We start from the raw sequence: 22,993 nt of genomic DNA, 5'->3' as shown, positions 1-22,993 counted from the left end.
GGAATTTGCATGGTGGTTATAAATTGCTTTGCAGCTGAGGTGGTGGCTCTTGTCAATATTTACACACACCTGCATCAAATGTGTAATAGGAAAATGGCAAAAGGCCAATCACCCTCAAGTCCTATTGACTTCAGTGGCAGGTGATGGTGACTGAGTAGAATTCTTAACCTTTATAGCGAAACAGAGTTGAGCTTTCTCTATCTTTTCTTCCTTGGACTTTTGAGGAATAGCTTCAGGTTGGGTATAGGGAACAGGCGCTTGGTGATGAATTTACATTATATTCAAGTTCTTATACTACACAGCATAGTGGTATTTTGTTTCATGCTTATCCTTATCTTTTAAACTTCAGAAGCATCAGTAAATCAAACATCTCTGCCCCTCCCTATGCTGCTCCCAAAAAGAGAGAAACAGAAAATTGAACTAGTTGGATAAATCAAATTTTCACTTTATTATAAAATTATAAAGCAGAACTCTGTACCAAAACTAGTTGTTTAACTATCAACTAGGATTTAGAGAATTTAATAGAAGCCATTTCAAGTAGAACATTAACTTTCAAAACATTTGAACAAAAGGTGTACAATGTACATAAAGCACTTGGATCTTTTCATACATTTTAGTTCAGATCAGTATATTCCTTTGGCTTATGAACCAGTTTCCTGGGGCTCTTTTAAAGTTTCACTTTAAAATAAATTCTGTCACCCGCACAGCAAAAAATCAATTTTTGCAATGGGAAAAGGAAGGCAAACTGCAAGGGGGGGGGGGGGGGGAGGCTGTGTACATCTTGTTCTTAAAATCATCCTTGCAGAGCCTGATCTGGAGTGGGGTCTTTCTGCTGTCAAATAGAGGCAGAAGAACCTTGAATTTGCTCACTGAATAGGAGAAGTATTTTCCCCCACTTAAGTCCCCTCTCCTACAGTTATTGCTGAACAGGGATTACTGTATATGCATTATTTTTCACAGTGAATATGCTAGATTGGGGTTGGTAAGTTTAGCCCATAGGTAAAGATTGATGTAAACAACCTCTTCCCATTCATGACTGAACAGCTCAATAGCAATTACTTACATGGGAAAAGTATTTAACTGAATACAATTTAGCTGCTGGCACAACGAGTGTGTCAGTACCCCTCTGTTTAAGAGGGTCTATGCGAGGCCTTGAGCCAGAGATTATAAAACATGTCAGAATGGCCAGAAGTAGCCGCTCTCAATATGAAATGAAGAGAAACACAGAAAGAAGGGGCAAGGCCAGGCTCCTGTCCTTCCTGTACAGGAATCACCCCCACTAAAAGGCCCTCTCTACTGTCCAGGTGCTGCAGACCACCATGCAGAGGTAAAGCTTCCTTTAAATATCTATACGTGAATGATACTTTATCAGCTCCTAGGAATGGTTTACTCTCTTCCAAAGGAAAGGTCCTCTCACCCGCCCCATGCATTTCTTGCAGCAGAGGCATTACTACTGTCATACAGCACTGTTAAATAGTTGCAAAGATTATACATTTGCAGTTACTTTAGATTACCAGCTGTTCCCACAAGTGTGATAGATACAGCAATAGAGGCTGCTTCTTTACATACATCTCTAGTGCGGCAGAGCTTAGGAATGTCCACTCGTATTAGAGCAGACAAATAGAAATTGTTGCCTAGAGCTACTCCGCCTGGCCCAATACCATACCATGTATGCACACACACTCACTCACTCTGAATACCCAGGCACCTCCTATAATAATGAAAGAAGAACTCAGGTAAGGCCCACAGCTATCTGTGAAAAACAATCTGAAGCAAATGTTAAGCCTTAAATGGCTCCAGTAGCCTTTTGGGATAAGATAAGACACGAGTGTAACCATAATTTAGCTGAAAAAAGTCTTAGTTAAGGCATAATAGGATGATTTTGAAATTGATTCTTTTTCTGGCAGTTCAGAATGGAGTCTTTCCAGGATACCTTGTCAGATCACTTTTTTTAACACTCCATAGAGGGAAAAAACAATGCAGTAGCTCCACTGAGACTTTCTAAACCACAGATGTCATGAACGGCTTGTGATTGATGGCCCCTGTCTACCTTGTAGAATTCTTTGTAAGGGTGAATCTATAGCCTCATCCCCATAAAAGGAAAATGGAGAAGTTATCTTGTGCTCTTCAGCAAACAATCTTTGCATATTTGGCAACACAGCAGGACTGTGGAACGGTGAATTGGTAAACTGGCGGAAAAAGGAAGGCTGGGGACTGATCATCACAATCTTCCTCAAATCATAAGACAAATCAGCAGACAGCAAGAAATGAGACTGAAAATACACCACCCAGCTGTAGAGATTCACAGTGGAAAAAGTCATCCTACACTTTCCTCCAAACTTCAGTCTCGCTCTCTTTTTGACAGCTTCATCTCTAGGCCTTAGGAGGTCATAAGAATACACCACTCAGGGCTTCACAATTGAAATGTCTCACCACTCCTTTTTAGGAGCGTAGGCAGCGCTAGACCAAAAATCACACTACTACGGCCATAGTGTTTTTCCCACTAGCGTTCAAGCAAAGCAATGCATTGTAAGGGACTAGTGCCTCAGGGTCCCAACGTGTTAGTCACCGGAGGAGGTTGACTCTACAGCCAGTTCAGTTCTACAGGGATTGCTTGCGTACCCGGCAGGCGACACACCATCCTGTGATGTTATAACAAAGAATAACCCAAGGAACGGCAAATTGTAGGAGGGAGGGAGATAAACACTGCCTATGCTGGGTAAGCGTCAAGCGGAGGCTCTATGTCCTAAGCCACTTCACTGCCTCTTATCTTTCAAAGGGAAAGAATGTATCTTTAACAGTATGAAGTCCTGCTTCCTTTTCATATTAATGTGTAGCAATAGTGAATGTTTCACCATGACCTTACAGGGCTAGGCTTAGAAATTAATTCTGAATATGAAAAAGCTAAAGGCAACAGAGAGGAGAAAAGTTCAGCCTGGCCTGCAAGCATAAGGAACTAGAGATAAAAATAAAGTTACACATTCCAAAAAAAAAAAAAAAGTGCGTAGGGAGAGGGAACCAGCCCAATAAGATTTTGTTCCCTGAAAATAAAAGCATCAGTGGAGGTGTGGCCTGGAACAGAGCAAATTAAAGAGGGAACCAGAAGGGGAGAATTCAGTAGCAGCAAAACAAAAGAAAAGGTCGTGCCAAAACCGCAGTCCACCTTATTTATTATTGTGGAGGAAATACGCCTCAGAATCTGGTGTTAGTTTTGGAAAGCCGAGTGATGATTTGCCCCCCATCAGCAGTTGATCAAGCTAGCCCAGAATGCAAGCTGTTAATTATTTCTGTGTCTGCTGGTGACAGCGGGCTCCCGGAGTCTAGGCACTGCAGGGTAAAGCACTGTGGTGTGAAGGGCACAGCCATCAATAGCTCCAATCAGAACAATTCCCCAAGCTTTCTCCTTTCCTCATCTCGCCTATGAACTTCGGGTTTCTTGTGAGGTCCTACGTGCCAGTCTCTGACCTACCTGTAGAGATTCTGACCATCTCTAACAGCAAATGAGGCTTTAAGGCAACACTGGTCTTCCTCCTGCTCACTCAGGACTTAAATACATGGACAGCTCTGATCACATACTGCCTGCATATGGGACACTCACTCATACGCTTTCCACACTTGGTGCAGGTGACCATGTGGCCACATTCTAACAGGACACAGTCGATTGGTGAGTCCATGCAGATTTTGCAGAGATTCTCTTCAGTGCTAGGGAGCCCAGCACTGCCTGAGGAAACTGAAGACAAAAAGGGGTTTACGTATTAGATTTAAGGAAACAACATCATGGCGTTAGGGCAGGATGTTCGGTGTTATCCAATACATATATATTAATAGTGGCTTCAGTGTCAAATTATATAGAATTATGTGAGACTAAAGTTGAGAAGCTCCATCTTTTCACAACTGGAGACTTGTAAACAGTCCTGCTCCTGCGTTGATACCAATGTGGGACTATTTACCTGATCATCTGGGAAGGAGGAGCTGAAAGTTTGTGCCTAGAACAAACTCTCCCCTATCTGAGTGCACAACAGCAACAACAACTAGTCCTGAGAATCTTTGTGGTGAGATCGTTTAGCAAACGAATTACTTACCATTTTGATCATCCGTGTCAGAAACTGCAATATAAAAAGAGAGGAGAAAAGCTGCATCACACCTCTACCTTGATATAACGCGACCCGATATAACGCGACTTTGGATATAACGTGGTAAAGCAGCGCTCTGGGGGGGGGGGGGGGGGCTGCGCACTCCGGTGGATCAAAGCAAGTTCAATATAACGCGGTTTCACCTATAACGCGGTAAGATTTTTTGGCTCCCGAGGACAGCGTTATATCGAGGTAGAGGTGTATGTAGGAGGACTACGGGTAGGCTAGTAGATTGTCTACTTAAAGTACAGTTAATTTAAGACCTTACAAAGCAAAATGACTATCTTAAATTCTTTCTGTATTTTCTAAAAAGACATCAATTGAACTCCAATTTTGTGATTTTACACAATTTCTCTAAATGTTTTTCTCACTATATTCTGGTACGAAAGATCCCCCACAGGAGGCAAACTGAGTGACTATATGCAAAGTGCTTGTCTAAAGCACAAAGTAAACAAAATGCAGGGGGGAAAAAAAGTCTTCTGGTCCTTTAGTTATAATCTTACTGTAATGATAGTAGGTGGCAAAATTCAGAGAGGTTTGATTTAAGTTGATATTCCCCTGTAAGTGATGATCAAAAATAAATACAGCTCTAAACCTGAAAATTAAATTCTGTTCTTAAAATGATTCTCAACAATTGGCATAATGGGTTTCCATGTTTCTCCCCTCTCAGATTCCATAAATAGAAAAAACATGTATTTACTTGTAAACTGAGGCTAACTACTGAGAGTTAAAATGCAAGTCACCACCAGGAACAAATGATCTACAGAGCTATCAAAGCCCTGTGACACCTGTATAACTCAGCTATCTTCCAATTGCCCCTCAGTAATAACCCATGCAGACTGCTGGCCACAGGTATGCATGGATGCATCTTGTTGGAACGTAACAGTTCTGGTGATGATGCACAAGAATTAGGTGGTAGCTCAACCTTCCACAGCTATGTTGGCTCTGGCGGGGGCTAACAAGCAGGAAGAACACATTTTGTCACTAGAGTCAACCACTCTCGCTACACAACGAAGCAGTCGCTTTCCTGAGTTGAACAACACTAACAAAGCTCTTATGTGGGTAAACACATGCAGGGGTAAACCATCGGCTTGGCAGGCATATTTGGATTATCGGTAAATATGGGTAAACGGGTTTCACGGTACAAACAAACTGATGAAAAAATATTTCCATCAATAAGCAAAATGTACACCGAAGCAAAGTAAGATAGTGCTGCTTTAGAACTTAAGAGTTTGATTTAAGGATATTTACTTTGTATCTTTTGACATGTGAGGTCGACAATTTGTGTTACCTCACACCACCTTGTCTCTCTAAGCCTAACCATAGTTTATCGCATTGACTCTGACATGCTCGTGCCTTGTTTATTTAGTCCTTGATGCCTCCTGTCTGTTCCAACTCTCACTTGCAAAGGGTAGAGGCAGAAACTTTTGGAGGAGCCATTCGAGAAGAGTGAAGGAAGGAAGGAAGGAAGAAGAGAAAGGAGACCATAGCCCCTTCTCCCTTTGACTTGTTGCTTGCTACCGTTGATGCCAAAGCGGAGAGTTGAGAAAGAGTTACCCTGGCAAACGGATAGAGTTTCTCCGCCTTACCCAGATGCTGAAGGTCTTTCTCTTTATAAAGACGGGTCACCCTCTCCATCAGCTCCCACTTCTCACAGCAGCCTTTATAGTTGACAAAGTTGCGAGCCAGGATTTCCTTCAGCTGTCGCACCGAGAGCGCATCAATGTCTCCAACACTCGTGAGGTCAGAAAGAGAGGCCCTCCGCCCCTGTACCAGGTTATCCTCCGAGTCAACAGACTGAAATGGAACAAAGACAGACGAACATTTGACCTCACAATGTGATGACAGAATTCAAAGCAGCTTTTCTTAGGAACCCATCCATAGAGGTGAATGATCTTCATCCCTCCATACTGCAATATGAATCCTTCCAGTTACGAGGAACACAAGGGCCTTCTAGGAGGGAGATAAAAGCACCTCCTCCTATTATAAAGTTACATTATAATGTCCTCCATTATGGAGGACACTTGTGTTAAAGTGACACGAGGTTCTCTGCCATTCTCCATGTACACAAAAGTGTCTTCTGGTGGCTGTATTCCAAACTGTTATTCTGCTACTCTATGCAGTGTCCTCGGTAGGGGCAATTCTGCACTAGCTGGGTGATGGACGAAATAATTCTTATAAGAACCCTTCCCATTTCTATTGTCCGATTTTAGGGGACACACACAAACCTGTGTCTCCTCCTCTGTTGGTGCTTCTGCTGCATTCTCAATTTCTGTCATATCGTCTGGGCTTGGAGGCACATGCCCATTTGCCTAGAAGAGGAAATAAATCTTTCACCAGCAGTGAATCTCCCTGCATATCCAGAGGGGAAATGAATGGGCTTGAGCACAGAGCATGCTCAATTTGAAACTTTAGTGTTGTTACATTTGGCCCTTTCAGGTCCCACCTTACTATATATTGAGCCCTGTTAGAATACTTGATGATGTACAATATACCCCCACATGTTGTTCTCACGGGGCTTATGAGTCTGGACTGGGAGGAGACAGATGGTAGAGAGACTCAAAATGGCGTTGCACAAAGCCACCTGATTATCATGATGTGAAGTCTTGACACTGCTCTACAATCCTTCATTGTGAGGTGGCATCCATGTGTGATGTCATGACAGCACAATCACTAGAATAGGTCAAGAATTTGTGCTGTGTTGCTCATTGACAGACCACTTGATGGCACTCTTCAAGACTGCTCAGACCAGTTACTCAATGACCATAAGGGCACAGTGCTCTCTGCACGTTGTTGCTGGGTTTGGGGTATAGTGTTGGAGATGTTAAGTGAGGGATTAGTTGCCTCTCTCCTCCAGCTCCCACACCTCAAGCTGTTCTGGAGTTTATGGCTTCCCTAGAGCTGAGCGCTGTGTGGACAGGTAGGGCTGAGAAGCTGCAATGGGGACAGGACAATGGCATCTGTGGAGGGAGGGCAGGAGTTCTGAACATTGGACTGGGTGAAAGGAACGGAGCTTTAATCCCAGTTCATATTGATTCCCCATCTGTGGCTTTGGGCATGATATTTATCCTCTCCACCTCAGTTTGCCTTTTAGTAAAAATGGGGAGAATGTTCCCCTACTACTTAGGGGAGCTGTGATTAGTTAATATCTGTAAAACTCTAGGAAAATGAAAAGCATTTTAAGAGCTGATATTACTGAGAATTCCCACAGGGTGACCGGATGAAAACAGGAGTCAAGCCAGGAGCTGAAATTTACTGGCGAAAACTTGGAACTCATAGGTGAACACATGTTCTACCTCCACGCGTGAAAGATGTCCTCAAGAATAACTGCATTTTTAAAGATACCATGCCTCATGATATCTCATGAGAAATTAAGAGGTGCACTTTCTGAGCTGGCCCAGGGAGAATTAAGCCCACCAGGAAGGCCCAGAGTAAGAATTTGTCTAAATAAACACTTAGTTCACAGGAAGCTGGGGTGTAAATCCACCTCGCACTAGTGCACTAAGTGTCTGCATGGACCCTACTGCCATGCACTCAAAGTTCCATAGTGCACACTTCGAAACAGGAGTAGATTAAAGCACAGTAGGGAACTTCTAGTGTGCAGCAGGCTAATTTGAGGTCGATTTACACCCCAGCTTGCTGTGAACTTAGTGTTTGTATAGACAAACCCTAAGGAAACATTCCACAGCAGTCAGTCGAAAGCCTAACAACAAAGCCAGGCAATATAAATAATCAGATGACTGATTTCCTCTGAAAGAATTCAGCTGGACAGTTTCTGGCAGTCTCTGGGCCAGGGCTAATAACTTTTGGCCTCAGTCAAAGCATTTCTGCAGACCCAAATCAGTAGATGATCAGACTCCAAGAGCCCCCTCAGCCATCCTTCTCCCCCACTGTTTCAACTCCAGTATCACTTTGAAATTCTGGATGCCTTCTGGCACAAGAAATAAGGAAATACAGAATGAGGGTATAACACTTTAACAGCTGCTTGTAGTTATCAGTATGATATCAACATCCTGGCTAGAAAATGAAGTAAAATATGCTTTAGCATCAGTTTAGATATTAAAGAGCCATATGACTTATTAGTCACAGGGGTATCCAGTGCTGATGTAAGGGTGGAACACAAAGCAATGATCAGGCTGCCTTAAAACAGTGACTGAAGTATCCAATATATCAAACCAGATCCAAAAATAAGGTTGAACGTCCAAAAAAAAAATATTAAATTCCATTAATGCAGGAAGGACAAATGCCACAACTGACAAACAGCAACAATGCAACCCACAATTTGGAATGAATTCCTTTAGTTTCTGAATTGTTCTACAGCAAAATGTCTGAGGTCCTTTCTCAAACACTGCAGTCAGTGGGTGTTTGCCTAAGCAAGGACCTCCAGATTTGACCCCCTGAACTTAGCTTTGTTATGAACATGGGGACAGCCGTGCATAATATGCAGCTGAAGCACTGTCATTTGTAGTAAATAGAAGCCCTGCATGCTCATGGCACTGATCTTTAATAAAGGAAGATATGTGCTGAATTTTGATGGGGGAAAAAAAAACAAGGAGCATCTCAATAATTAATCTGACAATGAGAGGGAATAAGTACACGAAAGGTGCTTCTAACTGGACACTGGTATACCTGTTGATGTTCCTGAGTTATTGGACTCAAGATGGAGTCTGCAGACATTGGAGAGGCATCATGTGAGGTAGAAGATGCTGTGCTGGTCTGTGGCAGAATAACAAAGCTTTGCTGTCCAGATGTGCCAGGGTTTAATGGCGGGATTCGTATTCTATCCTCCTGGGTGATTACAGGTTGCTGCCCAAGAATCAGAAACACCAGGTCTTCCTTTTCACGGCACAACTCTGTGGAAACCTCGTGTAGTGCCAGATAGTCTCGTAGATCCTTCACTTTCATCTTTATCAACTCCTCCCGCTGAAAGGCTGTGGCTTGGAACCGCTGACAGAGATGGCAGAGAAGGGGACTGCTTTCAGGCTGGCTTGAACAGGAAGTGCAAAAATTCTTTTTACAGTCAAAGCAGATGTGCTGCTCAAACAGAAGAGGGAGAGAAAAAAAGACACCAAGCCACAAAGGTTTAGAGTGATTATAGAAGAACGGTTTTGGGGTTAACACAACATGCAAGCTGGAGATAATATAAATTGAAGCCCATGGCCTAGATCAGTGGTTTTCAAATTGCGGGTCGTGATCCCATACTGGGTTGCGGGATGTACGGCACTAGGTCCCGGCGGCTCTGGTCAGCACCCCGTTAAAAGTCTCGGCGGCGGAGCTGCCCAGCTAAGGCGGGCTAGTCCCTACCTGTTCCGACAGTGCCTTATGCCCCGGAAGCAGCCAGCAGCAGGTCTGGCTCCTAGGTGGTGGGGCCCTGGGGCTCCGTGCGCTGCCCCCGCCCCGAGCACCAGCTCCACACTCCCATTGGCCAGGAACCGGCCAATGGGAGCTGGGGGGGCAGTGCCTGCAGGCAACAGCTGCACGGAGCCGCTTGCGTGCCTCTGCCTAGGAGCCGGATCTGCTGCAGGCCGCTTCTGCAGCATGGGCGCAGCATGGACCGTGGTGGCAGGACAGGCAGGAAGCCTGCCTTAGCACCCCCACTGCACCGCTGACTGGGAGCCGCCCGAGGTAAGCCCGCATCCCAATCCCCTGCCCCAGCCCTGAGCCTCCCCAAACCTAGAGCCCCCTCCTGCACCCCAAACCCCTCATCCCCAGCCCAGACCCCCTTCTGCACCCCTGCCCCAGCCCAGAACCCCTCCCACACTCCAAACCCTTCATCCCCAGCTCCGTTGGCATCAGTTTTCTTCAACTGGGTCACCAGAAAAAAAATTTGAAAACCCCTGTTCTAGATAAATCAAACCTTATTTATGAAAGGTATGTCAAGCACACAATGCGTGCTGTTGACTGAAAGAAAATTAACAAACAGAAGCATTTCTGACATGTGGCTGGATTCACTACACTGGTCTTATAAAAGACATTAGATGAACTGTTACACAAATCACAAAAATGTTTTTAAACAATAATGAATCCCACCAACACTGCAACAGTTTTCAGTGGTTTATATCTGCCCTGCTAAATCACAGATGGGATGCAACAGATCTATCTATTCTATAAGGTAACAGACCTTCCAAAGTAAATTAGATCTGTGTGCTGGTTTAAAAATTTAAACAGGTAGCATGCATAAATTATCTGCTGGGGAAGGCCTCTGCCACGAGGAAAACAAAACAAGAACAAGTTTTACAACAATGGCCAGTTTTTCAAAATAATTCAGCTTCTATTTAGGCATCAAAGTAGCCAGGTTTTCAAGGGAGCCCAGCACACTGGCAACAAGGTAAGTGCTTAAGAACCTGGCCTTTAATGTCAGAATGACAGTGACTGGGCGCTCAGCATTTTGGAAAATCTGAGCTCTTCTGAGAGCCCGGCGGCTTCGGGCATCAAAACCAATTTTAATGTTTAAATTCTATTGGTTCATAGCTAAGTTTTTCTACTACCCTCATCTCCCTGGGCACAGGGGCTTGATCTTCAGAGGTTCTGAACACTCGCAGCTCCTGCTGACAGCTGGAACTCTGTTCAGCATTTCTGAAAGTCAGGTGAGAGCACTTACAATAGGATCATCATTAGGACAAAGAGTCCTGTGGCACCTTATAGACTAACAGACGTATTGGAGCATAAGCTTTCGTGGGTGAATACCCACTTCGTAAGACGCATGTGACGTCTGCATCTGACGAAGTGGGTATTCACCCACGAAAGCTTGTGTTCCAATACGTCTGTTAGTCTGTGAGATGCCACAGGACCCTCTGTTGCTTTTTTACAGATTCAGGCTAATACGGCTACCCCTCTGATACTTGACATCATTAGGACAGTCACTTGAGTCCTTCCTCTCTCCTGCCTTTTTTTTCTTTTAAATGTGTGGATGGATTCAGTGCTAGTAAAAGGTGCCAGGTCCACCATACTTGGGACACTTCCCCTCTCTACAACATAGGTACAGCATATGCAGTAATGTACAAACTTTCAGTCTCCTCCTAAGTCTGGCAGTTTGCCTCAACCTCTAGAGTGACCACCTCTAGGGCGTGACTCAGCAAGCTGAGTCAGTACTTTGCCCTTCTCTTGAGGCTGCCAGTTATGAAGGAGATTTTTGTGTCGGGATCCATTATCCATTGGCAGCTGGACCGAGACCAAACTTTGGTGGCCTATGCGACAGATCAGCCAATAGATCATTGTCTATCACTACAAACCGGAACTGGATTTGTATTCTATTACTAATCCCCCTGATTCCCACGTCCATTTAGTCACTGGCTTGTTTCCTTTAGAATTCACCATAAATTTGCACTCCCATCCAGACTCTTTAGAGTTATGCAATAAGTAAGGCGAAGATTTTGTCACATCACAGATAGGTCACAGGCAATAAAGAAAAATTCATGGAAGCCGTTACCTGTCTGCGACTATTACTAAAACTATCTGTGACAAAATGGGGATCTGCAGGTTCCCATATAGCTTGCAGCGGGGAAGCTGCACATGTGGCTCGGCGCTCCAGGGTCCCCCACCGCAGGTTGGATATCGGAGCTCCAGAGGCCCCCATTACCAACAGCTCCAAGGGCTCACATCGGCCAGGAGCTGCAGGTTGCCCCCACCGCCTGTGGCGGCTGCAAGCTGCCCCTGCCGCCCACAGCTCCAGGGTCCGATGGCGGCTGCAAGCTGCAGGTTGCCCCCACCGCCCACAGCTCCAGGGGCGCCCGCCGTGGCTGGGGGCTTGAGGCTTCCCCCACTGCCTGCGGCGGCCAGGAGCTACAGGGTTCCTCGCTGCCCATGGGGTTCCCTTACCACTTGTGGCGGCTTGGCGCTCCAAGGGCCCTGCCACTTACCCCGCAGCTCCCTGCCCCTCACCCCGCAGCTCCTTGCCCCTCACGGGCAACGCAGGACCCCACAGCTCCCAAGTGCCGCAGGCTGAAATCATGGAGATCACTGGAAGCCACGGATTCCGGGACTTCCACGCCCTCTGTGACTAAATCGTAGCCTTAGCAACAAGGAATCGGAACTTGGACTTGAAAGCAAGAGACAGAAACTCTTGAACCAAAGACAAAACTCTTTTTTGTTTTATGAATTACTTATGGTGAATGAGAAAATCTTCAACTCCGCTGTGCATAAAGTTCAAAGAAAGCAGATTTATAAATTCACGCTTCTGAGTCAGCTGTTCTAGAACAGGAATTCAGGGTGTGGTTTTTGAGCTTGATCTGTTCAGATGTTTTCCTCTCCTGGAGAATGACTTGAGAGGTAAGACTAGTATACTCAGTGATATAAGCTCCCTCTCAACCTAGGTCACTGCTCCCCCATTTTACCCTACTGAAGCTGAATCCCTGGCCAGTGACATCTGTGGGACTTCTGCTGGTGTTCTGGGACTTCATAAAAGACCTGTTAATGGGGCTTGATGGAAAAATGCAAAACCTCCTCCCATAAATATTTCTAGATCAGAATCATCTCCACCCCTTTATACCTATCCTGAGGTTATCACATAATCAGTACAGATTGTAATCGCGTCTCAAGACTCCTATTCACCAAAGCACACAATCTGTCTCAGGAGACTATCGCTCCTATGCAGGACAAAAGTAATTCAAGTCCATTAACTACGAGCTGAGTCACTGGCAGGAAGGTCTGTCTCTGCATACTGCCCAGCGTCACGAGTTCCCCCCCCACTTGTTAATATAAAATATTACTGCTGGTCTGATTTGTTGGACACTGGATTCCTGAAGGGATCTAGTCAACGTAACGTTGTTCAGTGCAAAGATGGGGAGTGCTGTCTGTGCACCGTCTAGACTAGTGGAGCAAATAATCCCTATTTTAGCAACCTACAATGAGTGTGCTCATCACAGGGGCGTCTGGATACATTACACAAATATTAATGGAGAACGTCTATTCTGGCCAATACTTTCCCTCTTCCAGTTAGCCATCAGAGAAGATGAAAGGGGAGATACAATGCTTTAGTTTAGAAGCATCTGGTAGTCATATCTGAAAAAATGTGTTTTTCACCATACTCTAAAACCTGGCAGACTGGCTCTGAAGGAACACTAGGGGGACCTCATTCCACAGCTGAGGGCCCTTCGCCTAGAATGTCCCTGCATTTAACACTCCAGAGGTGTTCAGATACCACAGTGGCATAGTACAGGAGCTACATCATCTAATTGATCTCAGCAAGGGATCAGCAGCAATAACACCATCCCAGTTCAGAGCAACTGAACTTGCACACCTGCTCTGGGCTCCCAGTTCCTCAGTCATCACCTCTCTTGAGAGAGGAGTGTCCACCCTCCCTCCCACCCAGGGTTTTCAGGACTGCACAGTTACCTACCTACACTGAGTTCCCCAGCAAATCAGACTGCCTACAACAGGCCAGTGTGCTTTGCTTTCTCTCTGAAGGCTATGAACAGCTGTAACTGCCAACAGTTACAAGTTATCACACAGCTCTTTCTAAGCAAGTGTGTTTATTTTTAAGATGAAAGCATTAGAGAAAATATATTGAAAACAACAAAATAACCTATACGCATCCTAAAAAGCTTAGCAGAGATCAGCCCTCAACTCCAACAAGGTCTCTGCTAGGAGTCAGTCCTTCACACCCCACAAAGGGTTTATTCCTGTGGTTACAAGTTCATAATAGCCTTAGCTCAGAACCAGAACAACCAGTCTTTCCTTTATACAGCTTGCACCTTTGATCTCGGCCTCATGTAACAGATGATCAGCAGACAAAGGCCCACTCCTCAGGGCGGAGCTTCAAAAGCCTGTGTTTTTGCATAACTGGAAGTGGAGAATTTGCATTCACCTCTCTGTAGATACTTCCCAGGAAATTCATTTCACATTTATTGTCCCAAAAGTCCATTCTTGTCTGACAAATATTGTTTAATATAGTTCTTTGATCATCCAGACCTTACATCACATCTCCCTAGAGAAGTTACATATAGTCCCAGCCCAGAATAATACATAACCTTTGCATTTAATACAATGGACTCCAAATATACTTAAATGTAATTCTATGTTTTTTCCAAGGATATTGCAGGGAATTGCTATATCTGTCACAAATGTTTAATCAAAACACTGCCTAGAACTCTAAATTGTGAAAGGTTCAGTTTGCACTAACCACTAGGGTTCCCGAAATTATAGAACTTCTGTTCAATTCACTTGGCTCATCATTTTGTTTGAGATAAAAGTGAGTCAATGCCAACATTCAAGCTTTAACTAGAGCTCTTGTTTTATCTCTTACACCTGAGCTTGCCAGGAGCTTTTTCTGTAAGTATGCTTCAGAGAAAATGGTCTTCCTGAAAATGTCAGCCAATGTCTGAGGCACGTAAATCTTTGTTAGGGGGCGGAAGAGAAGGAGGCAAGGAGAACTTGACCTTGTCCAAAAAAAAAAAAAAATTATGCCTGGCATACCTTGCTAACAGCAAGAAAAAAATCAGCAACGCCCGACTTAAATGAATGATCATCCTGTGAAAACAGGAAGCCAGGATCAGAAGTTAGCTTGGAGAATAGGGAAAACAAGATTGTTTTCACTACCAAGAACAATGTAATGTCCTTTAAAAATGTGTCAATGATTATATAAAGGCATCTTATTAGATACAAAGAAAATTTCCATATTTACCTTATTGCAAATGTCTTCACTGTTCTCTGCCCTGATCCTTTTAACAACTATCTGAGTTTTCCAATGTATTAGGACTGATTGATATATATATGGTAAGGGGTTGAGTGCCCTGAAAAAATATATTTCAGGAGAGGTCAACATTCTGTTGAATCTCACTTTTAACAAACTCATTTATCTGTATGGCCTCCCATTTGAAAGGACTTCGCTTTCATAGTCATGGTGTTTTATATACAAGTGGCTTGATTTAACTATTAACTGGGTAACTGCTTCAGCCATCCTAGATAGGATACAGAGTTTTCTGTGATCCTGCTGCAGCGGAAACAGATTATAACATGTCCTTTAATTGGTTTGAGCATTGGCCTGCTAAACCCAGGGTTGAGAGTTCAATCCTTGAGGGAGCCATTTAGGAATCGGGGGGCAAAAAAAAATAAAAAATAAACCAACCTGTCAGGGACAGTACTTGGTCCTGCTAGTGAAGGCAGGGGACTGGACTCGATCTTTCAAGGTCCCTTCCAGTTCTATGAGATAGGTATATCTCCATATTTCCCTGATGGTGGCCTAAAGTGGTATCACCTTAGACTATAACATTAATAACATGTTGGTAAACAAACAAGTAAAATATAATCTTCACAACACTACATACACTTGTTGGTTTTATTTAGAAGCACAAATCTGAGTAAATTATGGAGCAAGTGGGTAGACCGAAGTCTTGCTGTAGAGAATAAGTAACTCAAGAAGTGTGAATCAATGAACAATTCTACTTTCAGTGAACTTGACACCAACTCTATGGGATGCTATTGATAACTCAAGTAGTAGGTCATCACTTTCAGGATGGATTCTATTAAAATACACATTTAAAAAAAATCAGGGTTCCATTGTTTGTGTATTAGATTTTTGCAAAGAGATAAAGTCTTTGTTATTACCAATAGTGTACCACCCTTGGGACAATGGCTGCCTCTCTCTCATTCATATCTTTCACTGTACTGACAAAAATCACCTATTCCTCACCTTTTATTTCCTGTTGTGGAAAAGGGTCAAAGTTTGATTCTGAATAATTCTTTTGCCATGTATTCTGTAGAGAGAAATACTCTCTTACTAGGGACAATATTTAGAGGATGCCTAGTGCAGTGGTATATACTACAATACACAGATAAACTGCCTACTTTCAGAACAGAGTTCCGAGTACACATGTGCCTGAACCCTGCTTACGAAAAAAATTATTTCCAAAATTTTAATCCTTAGACTAGTTTCTTAAGCAATGCAAGATTCTCACAATATAACACAAGACATATCCATGTTGTCTCTACGGGCAGACAGGTAAAACAGCTTTATCAAGAGTTATCTTCTCCCAGACACATGTGAGCATCCAAACATGGCTAAAAATGCAAAGTCCAATTCGATGAATTTCCCAGTCCAAAATTTCCAATGCCTGAAAAAGGGGTAGAGCCAAAACGAATGTGACTCCTTAGCAGTTGCCGAGTTGATTGTAGGTTTTATAGCTCTTTTTGAGGACTATGTCATGAAGCAGTACCTTAAAATAGAGCTTTCTAAAAGTTTAATTTATCCAGGTCAAATGCCTCCATTCTTTATTCATCACCCTAACTCTGAGAACATGGTACAGATCAGATACTGGCTGAGTCATGGAGTGTGGATTCTAACCAGCTCCTAAAGACTTTCAGGAAGCACTCTGGGAACTTCCCCGTTTAAATCATTTCCCTGGCCAGAGGCTGCTAATTAATTTTGAATCTTGTGACACTAATAGTTTTGGCAGCTACAATGCACAAGGATCTAGTACACAAACCGGGATAACAAGTAAAACAAAACCAAAAAGATAGTCACAAAAAGAAGCGCAGCAATTCAGGGATGAATGCTAAACTGGCAATTCACTCCCAACAAACAGTGATGGCTTTTTAGCTGAAGACTAATGTTTTAAAGAGTTGGCTCTTTTTTCATTGTAAGCATGATGGATTTTGCTTATTGCCATATCTGCTTCTTAAAGGGACACACACCTTCAAACCTAGTCAATTTGAAAATAATGAGTTGATGATGTTGTCACGTACTACGCCTGCCTAATTGTTGTGGTTTTGCAATGACATTTTCCTGTTTTTAAAATGTTTTCTTCTCCCCAATTACTGTGTAAAGACCCACAAGAAGACCAGGAAAAACAGACTATAACATGAATTACTATTAAATGCACAAAGTAAACAATCTACAAATGAACTCAGTAATCCTAGGTGGTAATTGCAATAACAGTAGGCAACACATTTTTAAGCTGGTATCCCTTTAACTGATTACAAGTAGCTTGCTGGCCTTTATTAAAGCATCTAGTACAGCCAAAAAGCAACAGAGGGTCCTGTGGCACCTTTGAGACTAACAGAAGTACTGGGAGCATAAGCTTTCGTGGGTAAGAACCTCACTTCTTCAGATGCAAGACATCTTCTTGCATCTGAAGAAGTGAGGTTCTTACCCACGAAAGCTTATGCTCCCAGTACTTCTGTTAGTCTCAAAGGTGCCACAGGACCCTCTGTTGCTTTTTACAGATTCAGACTAACACAGCTACCCCTCTGATACTAGTACAGCCAGGTCTACTGTGCGTTAACAACAATAACTGTTGGTTATTTTCATTTGTGCCAGCTAATTGTGAAAGTGACTAAGAAATAAAGAAGCAAGGCAAGTTGTCTTCTGCTCTACATCCCTAAATCAAGGACCTCCTTTGATTGTGTGTTTTGCAGGCTCTTGAAACTGACTCTGTAAATGCACAATCTGACTCCCAGATCATTTATGTAAGTCAAACCAAATGGGTGCCCAAATCAGTGGCTAAATTCACCCCTTACCTTCCTGGAGGAATTTTCAAAGTGCACCCCACACGCCTTGCAGTTCTGTTCAGAACCTGTAGGAGAAGGGTAGGAGCTGTAACCTGGGTTGGCATATGCCTGGGGTCTGGCACCCTGCTGCGGCCGCTGCTGCATCTCCTCAGGTTGTCCATCCAGACAAAACCAGTTACAACAGGTTGCCCACATAGTAACTAAAAGGGTGAGGGGAAAAAAAAAAAAAAAGAAGTTAAATAACATCCTGGAAGCCACATATTTGCTACCAAAGTGAGGGCCAGGCATGAACTGAATGTTTATGCTTCTTCACTAAGCTACTTGACAGCAAGTCGCAGGGGGACTGGATCTTCTCTCTTACCAACTGCAAGCGTATGCCAAAAACGTACATATCTGCAACACACAACATGCTCTAAACCCTTAATGAAAATGCACGGGCAGTGTTTCAGAATGGACTTTACTGACATTTATCGGAGACTCTCGTTAGGGTAGGAGGAAGATTACGTTAAAATTCCACTCAGTCGTGCACGGGCATTGTTCAGAGCTCTATGATCACAGCACAGTCACTTGTACTACATCATGTAGCTACAACAGAGCGAGGCAGTTTTTAGTTACTTTGCAGCAGGGAGTAAGGAAAAGTTTAGAGGCACTGGTGAATTTCTCCCTCAGAAAGATATTAGAGACTCTTGTTCTCTCTCACATGGTGCTTATGTAAGATCAACAGCGAGACCCTAGCTGGTTTTCCTCTGCAACCTGGCTCCACATAAAGCTACTGCCGCAGGCCTGGAAATAGACAAGAACAGGCCGTGCCAGTGCTCCTTGAACTCAGCTGAAATGTTAACAGTCGGCTACCATAATTTGCCTCCTGCACTCAGTAAGCTTCCAGACAATGAATCAGTGTTAACCTCTGGTAACTTGTTTAGGAAAACAGTTGAATACAGAAGAGCTAAATGGTAAGATGATGAATGTCTCTACATGTCTATTTGCTTGGGCCCCGGGTGGTAAGAGATGTACCCCTACCTAAACTCCTTGAGGAAACGGTGTGTGTGTTGGGGGAAGAGCAAAGAGAGGAGGGGGAATGCTTCCTCTCAGTATTTGTGGAGCAAAACCACTTCTGCAATAACATTCCCAAAATGTGGTGGGGCTTGATAACATACTTATTTGTAATTTACTAAGCACATACGCCTGAAAACATTCCTCTGGGCACTCAGAACATGTGCTACCGTGTCATCAGTCACTAGCATAAGGAATACACACTGCTTCCCACCCTGTATTTGTTAATTCATGTTATTGTTAACAGATACTTTTAAGCTTCTTTTAAATCTTTCAGTCTATTCTGTCCAGAAGCGACAGACCTGGGAAAGCGGGGGGCTAGCACCCCCACAGTGGAAATATTGGGGGGCTGAGGTATACTTCTGCCCCAATATCTGGTGGAGGCAAGAGCAGAAGCTGGAGGAGAGACCAGAGCAGATTAGGCCAACCGCCAGGGAGCAGGTAGGATTGCTCTCCTCTCCTCGCCTTCCAGCCACCACAGGTCCTGGCAAAGGCACCTGGCCTGGGGGAGGGACAGGAGCACGTGCGCCAGCCACTGGGATTGGGGACAAGGAGACGTTGCTGTGCCAGCTGCCAATGGAAAGAGGGAACACATGGCACTGGGCACTGAGGAACTGCCAGGACACCTGCTTCCCAGCTGCCCCCCGCCAACTCTCTGTAGCTCCCCTCACTGCCCCTCCACACCCCCGATTCACAGCAAGCTTCCACCCCTCAAATCTCCCAGATTCGGTCGGTATGCAGCAGCTCAGTCCATGTTTCTCGATTTTCCAAACCTCTGGAGTCAACCTTTGTTCTTAGCTAGGCTGTTCGTGCATGTTCACTACATAACATTTTATGACATGATTAAACCATACTTTGAAAATCTGTGAATGAAAACAAGCTCTGAGGAGTGTTTGGCATGAGGTGCTAACATACAGTATTTGAACGTTTCACACAATCAACCCTTTGGGGCGGATGTGCTTTAACAAGGAGGCTTTTGCAGTTTAGTGCAGTTCCAATAATCTGCAGATTTACTGGACCTCTTTAATCCTTTCCAAGTCTAGGTGAATTTGGTCTATCAAAGTTAGCACTGTCACTAGAGTGGACACATGCCTGAGCATGACAATGGTAAGCTTGCAGGTTCAGCACATTTTAAAGTTCAAATAGAAAACAAGAGTCTTGATGACACAGGAGAAACAGTTCATACAGTGTGTCATGCTGTGAATTATACACTTAGCGCAGCAATTTGACTTCTCCCCTTGGATGGAAAAGCAAATGTATGCTATTTTTAAATTTTCAGGTGAACTGAATTAGTCTACTATGCTTATGTCTACACACGTCACCGCGTGCCGAAAGCCTGTTCTTTCTAACTTCCACAGAAAGAATCTATTTGGGTAGGTGCACGGACTTCACTTCTACACCATTTGAAGCGGTTCTGAAATACGCTGAGGCTAGTCTCCTTTATTTCTGACCAGACATTTTTAAATAGGAAAGTACAATGGGAAACTGAGGGTGGGGGCAGTATATCCCGTATAGCAAATATTGGGGGATAACGACCATACTGAAAAATAACCTGGTCATTTAGGCTAATAAAGAATATAGACTGGTTTACAGCTCCATGTGTAAAACCTGGAGCCAGAAGGTTTTAACCTTAAACAGTTTTTATGTCAAATATAAACAAGTTTAATGACCAACAAAAAGCAGGACAAATTGTTATTGACGTGGTGTACGGTTTGAGGTCCCAGTATGTTAGTGGAGGAGCTGTAGTTAACCCAGCATTCTATATTACGTGTTCATGGTGCTCATTCCAAAATAAGAAAACACAGCTCGTGTTCAAGGAATACAGTCTAACAGAAGCATTCCACGGTACAAAGTCATAAGATAGAATGTATTTAGCTTCATCGTGTGTATTAGCCTTAAATTGCAACCACAGTGGTAATGGCTATAAATGCACAGACTGTAAATAAAATACAAGTCATCAGAACTTACCTATGCTTTTTTGTGAACTCTAATCTCAGAGCATTACATTTCTGTTAGAAGTTATGTATTTTGGAAATTCAACATTTTTGCAATTTTGCTATTTTAAGGAATGACTAAACTATTTTGAGAGTCTTAATTTGATCCTAAGGTTACAGACCCAAGAGATGAACCTTGTGAACACTGCAAGAAGCATTCATAACCTCCACGAGAGATTAAAACTACATCCACATTAAGGCCCCAAGGACTCCTGTGAACTGGAGGCCACCCACATTAGCAGCATATACAAATGTCTATGGTTTGTCTTGATTATTTTTCTTAAAAAGATAGGCCAACTCACCCAAACTTTGCACCAGTTCAGATATTGCAAAGAAGGAATGAGCAAACCAGAAGAAACAAGGACTGAGCTCAGTGTTATTAAGCCAACGTTTTGTTTTAGAGTTATCAGAAGGTTGACAATAAGACTCGGATGTAGTTTCAGAAGATCCTTAAACCTGCGTAGCTGATAAAGTCTGAAAATAGCTTCTATATATGAAAAAGTTAACAGTTACTGTAGTTCATTGAACTGTAAGAGTCTCAAGAAGCTGCTTCCCAGGTTTAAGAGAAATGAGTAAGCCTACTGCAGAACAAATGGCAGCCTTTAATATAACACCACAAATGGTGATCCTTGGTTATGGATTTCGACAGTAGGATTATAAGAAAGCACAACAAAAGTTTGATTTTGCTGCTAGTTTACCACAAGAAATATAATTTGCTGCAATTAGGGAGATGCACAAATACCCTAGTAGTAGCAACCCAAGGGTATGATAAGCAGCAAGAAAAATTCTCGTGTTTTAAAGAACAGACAGGCTGCCCTCAAAGAAGGCAGGTTGGGGAGGGAAGAGATTTCCCTTTCCTGTAAAGTATCAGAGGGGTAGCCATGTTAGTCTGTATCCGCAAAAACAATGAGGAGTCCGGTGGCACCTTAAAACTAACAGATTTATTTGGGCATAAGCTTTCATGGGTAAAAAAAACCCCACTTCTTCAGATGCATGGACCTTGGGAGGCAGGCCAGTCCTCGCTTACAGACAGCCCCCCCAACCTGAAGCAAATACTCACCGGCAACTACACACCACACCCCAGAAACACCAACCCAGGAACCAATCCCTGTAGCAAACCTCGTTGCCTACTCTGTCCCCATATCTACTCTGGCGACACCATCAGAGGACCCAACCACATCAGCCACACCATCAAGGGCTCATTCACCTGCACATCTATCAATGTGTTATATACATGTGCCAGCAATGCCCCTCTGCCATGTACATTGGCCAAACTGGACAGTGTCTACGTAAAAGAATAAATGGACACAAATCAGACATCAGGAATGGTAACATACAAAAGCCAGTAGGAGAACACTTCAATCTCCCTGGACATTCTATAACAGATTTAAAAGTAGCCATCCTTCAACAAAACAACTTCAAAAACAGACTTCAAAGAGAAACTGCAGAGCTACAATTCATTTGCAAACTTAACACAATTAATTTGGGCTTGAATAGGGACTGCCTGACTCACTACAAAAGCAATTTTCTCTCTCTTGGTATTGACACCTCCTCATCAATTATTGGGAGTGGCCCACATCCACCCTGACTGAATTGGCCTTGCCAACACTGGTTCTCCACTTGTAAGGTAACTCCCTTCTCTTCATCTGCCAGTATATTTATGCTTGTATCTAATTTTCACTCCATGCATCTGAAGAAGTGGTTTTTTTACCCGCAAAAGCTTATGCCCAAATAAATCTGTTAGTCTTTAAGGTGCCACCGGACTCCTCATTGCTTTCCTGCAAAGGACATCAGAGGAGAAAACTATTAGCAAAAATGCAGTATTTGAAAATCATCTTCAGGAACCTGCCTGTCAAACTGCAAGGGGAGAAGAGACTAGACTATTTTAAAAGAGCTTCTGAAGCTTCAGCAGGCCAGATGTAAACCCCAGCCAACAGTACATTGCTGCCAGAGTACAGATGCTCTTAGCTGATTCTTATGCAATTCTGGATGCCACATTTTAGGAAAGATGTGGATAAGCTGGAGAAAGCCCAGAGGAGAGCAACAAAAATGATAAAAGGTTTAAAAAACCTGACCTATGAGAAAAAATTTTAAAAACTGGGCACGTTAAATCTTGAGAGAAGAAGACTGAAGGGTGATGGCTGATAACCGTCTCCAAATATATTAAGGGCTGTTATAAGAAGGACAGTGATCGCCTGTTCTCCATGTCCACTGAAAGTAGGACAAGAAACAATGGACTTAATCTGTGGCAAGGGACATTTAGTGTAGACAGTAGGAAACATTTTCTAACTCTAAGGGTAGTTACGCTCCGGAATAAGCTTCTAAGGGAGGTTGTGGAATCCTCATCACTGGAGATTTTTAAGAACG

At 43.5% G+C, this 22,993-nt stretch overlaps 1 protein-coding gene across 5 annotated transcripts in view; it reads right to left on the bottom strand.

Annotated features, from left to right (window-relative positions):
* Window positions 1-421: 421 nt before the first annotated feature.
* Window positions 422-22,993, bottom strand: part of RFFL (ring finger and FYVE like domain containing E3 ubiquitin protein ligase) — a 40,988-nt gene continuing 18,416 nt past the window's right edge. For 4 of the 5 annotated variants that reach the window (XM_065573002.1, XM_005309834.5, XM_065573004.1 and 1 more), the window contains 6 exons: window positions 17,589-17,779; window positions 8,763-9,167; window positions 6,362-6,445; window positions 5,723-5,930; window positions 4,083-4,106; window positions 422-3,730 (listed from right to left, as the gene is read on the bottom strand). In XM_065573002.1, coding sequence (XP_065429074.1) covers window positions 3,540-3,730; window positions 4,083-4,106; window positions 5,723-5,930; window positions 6,362-6,445; window positions 8,763-9,167; window positions 17,589-17,774 — 1,098 coding nt within the window. In that variant the 5' untranslated portion in view covers window positions 17,775-17,779 and the 3' untranslated portion in view covers window positions 422-3,539. The remainder of the gene's footprint in view (window positions 3,731-4,082; window positions 4,107-5,722; window positions 5,931-6,361; window positions 6,446-8,762; window positions 9,168-17,588; window positions 17,780-22,993) is intronic. The other variant, XM_065573005.1, reaches the window with a different exon arrangement.

Source organism: Chrysemys picta, chromosome 19 (assembly GCF_011386835.1).
Source record: "Chrysemys picta bellii isolate R12L10 chromosome 19, ASM1138683v2, whole genome shotgun sequence".
NCBI classification, from domain to species: Eukaryota; Metazoa; Chordata; order Testudines; family Emydidae; genus Chrysemys; species Chrysemys picta.
The sequence above is the reverse complement of the archived record's forward strand: the minus strand, read 5'-3'. Positions and strand labels throughout refer to the sequence as shown.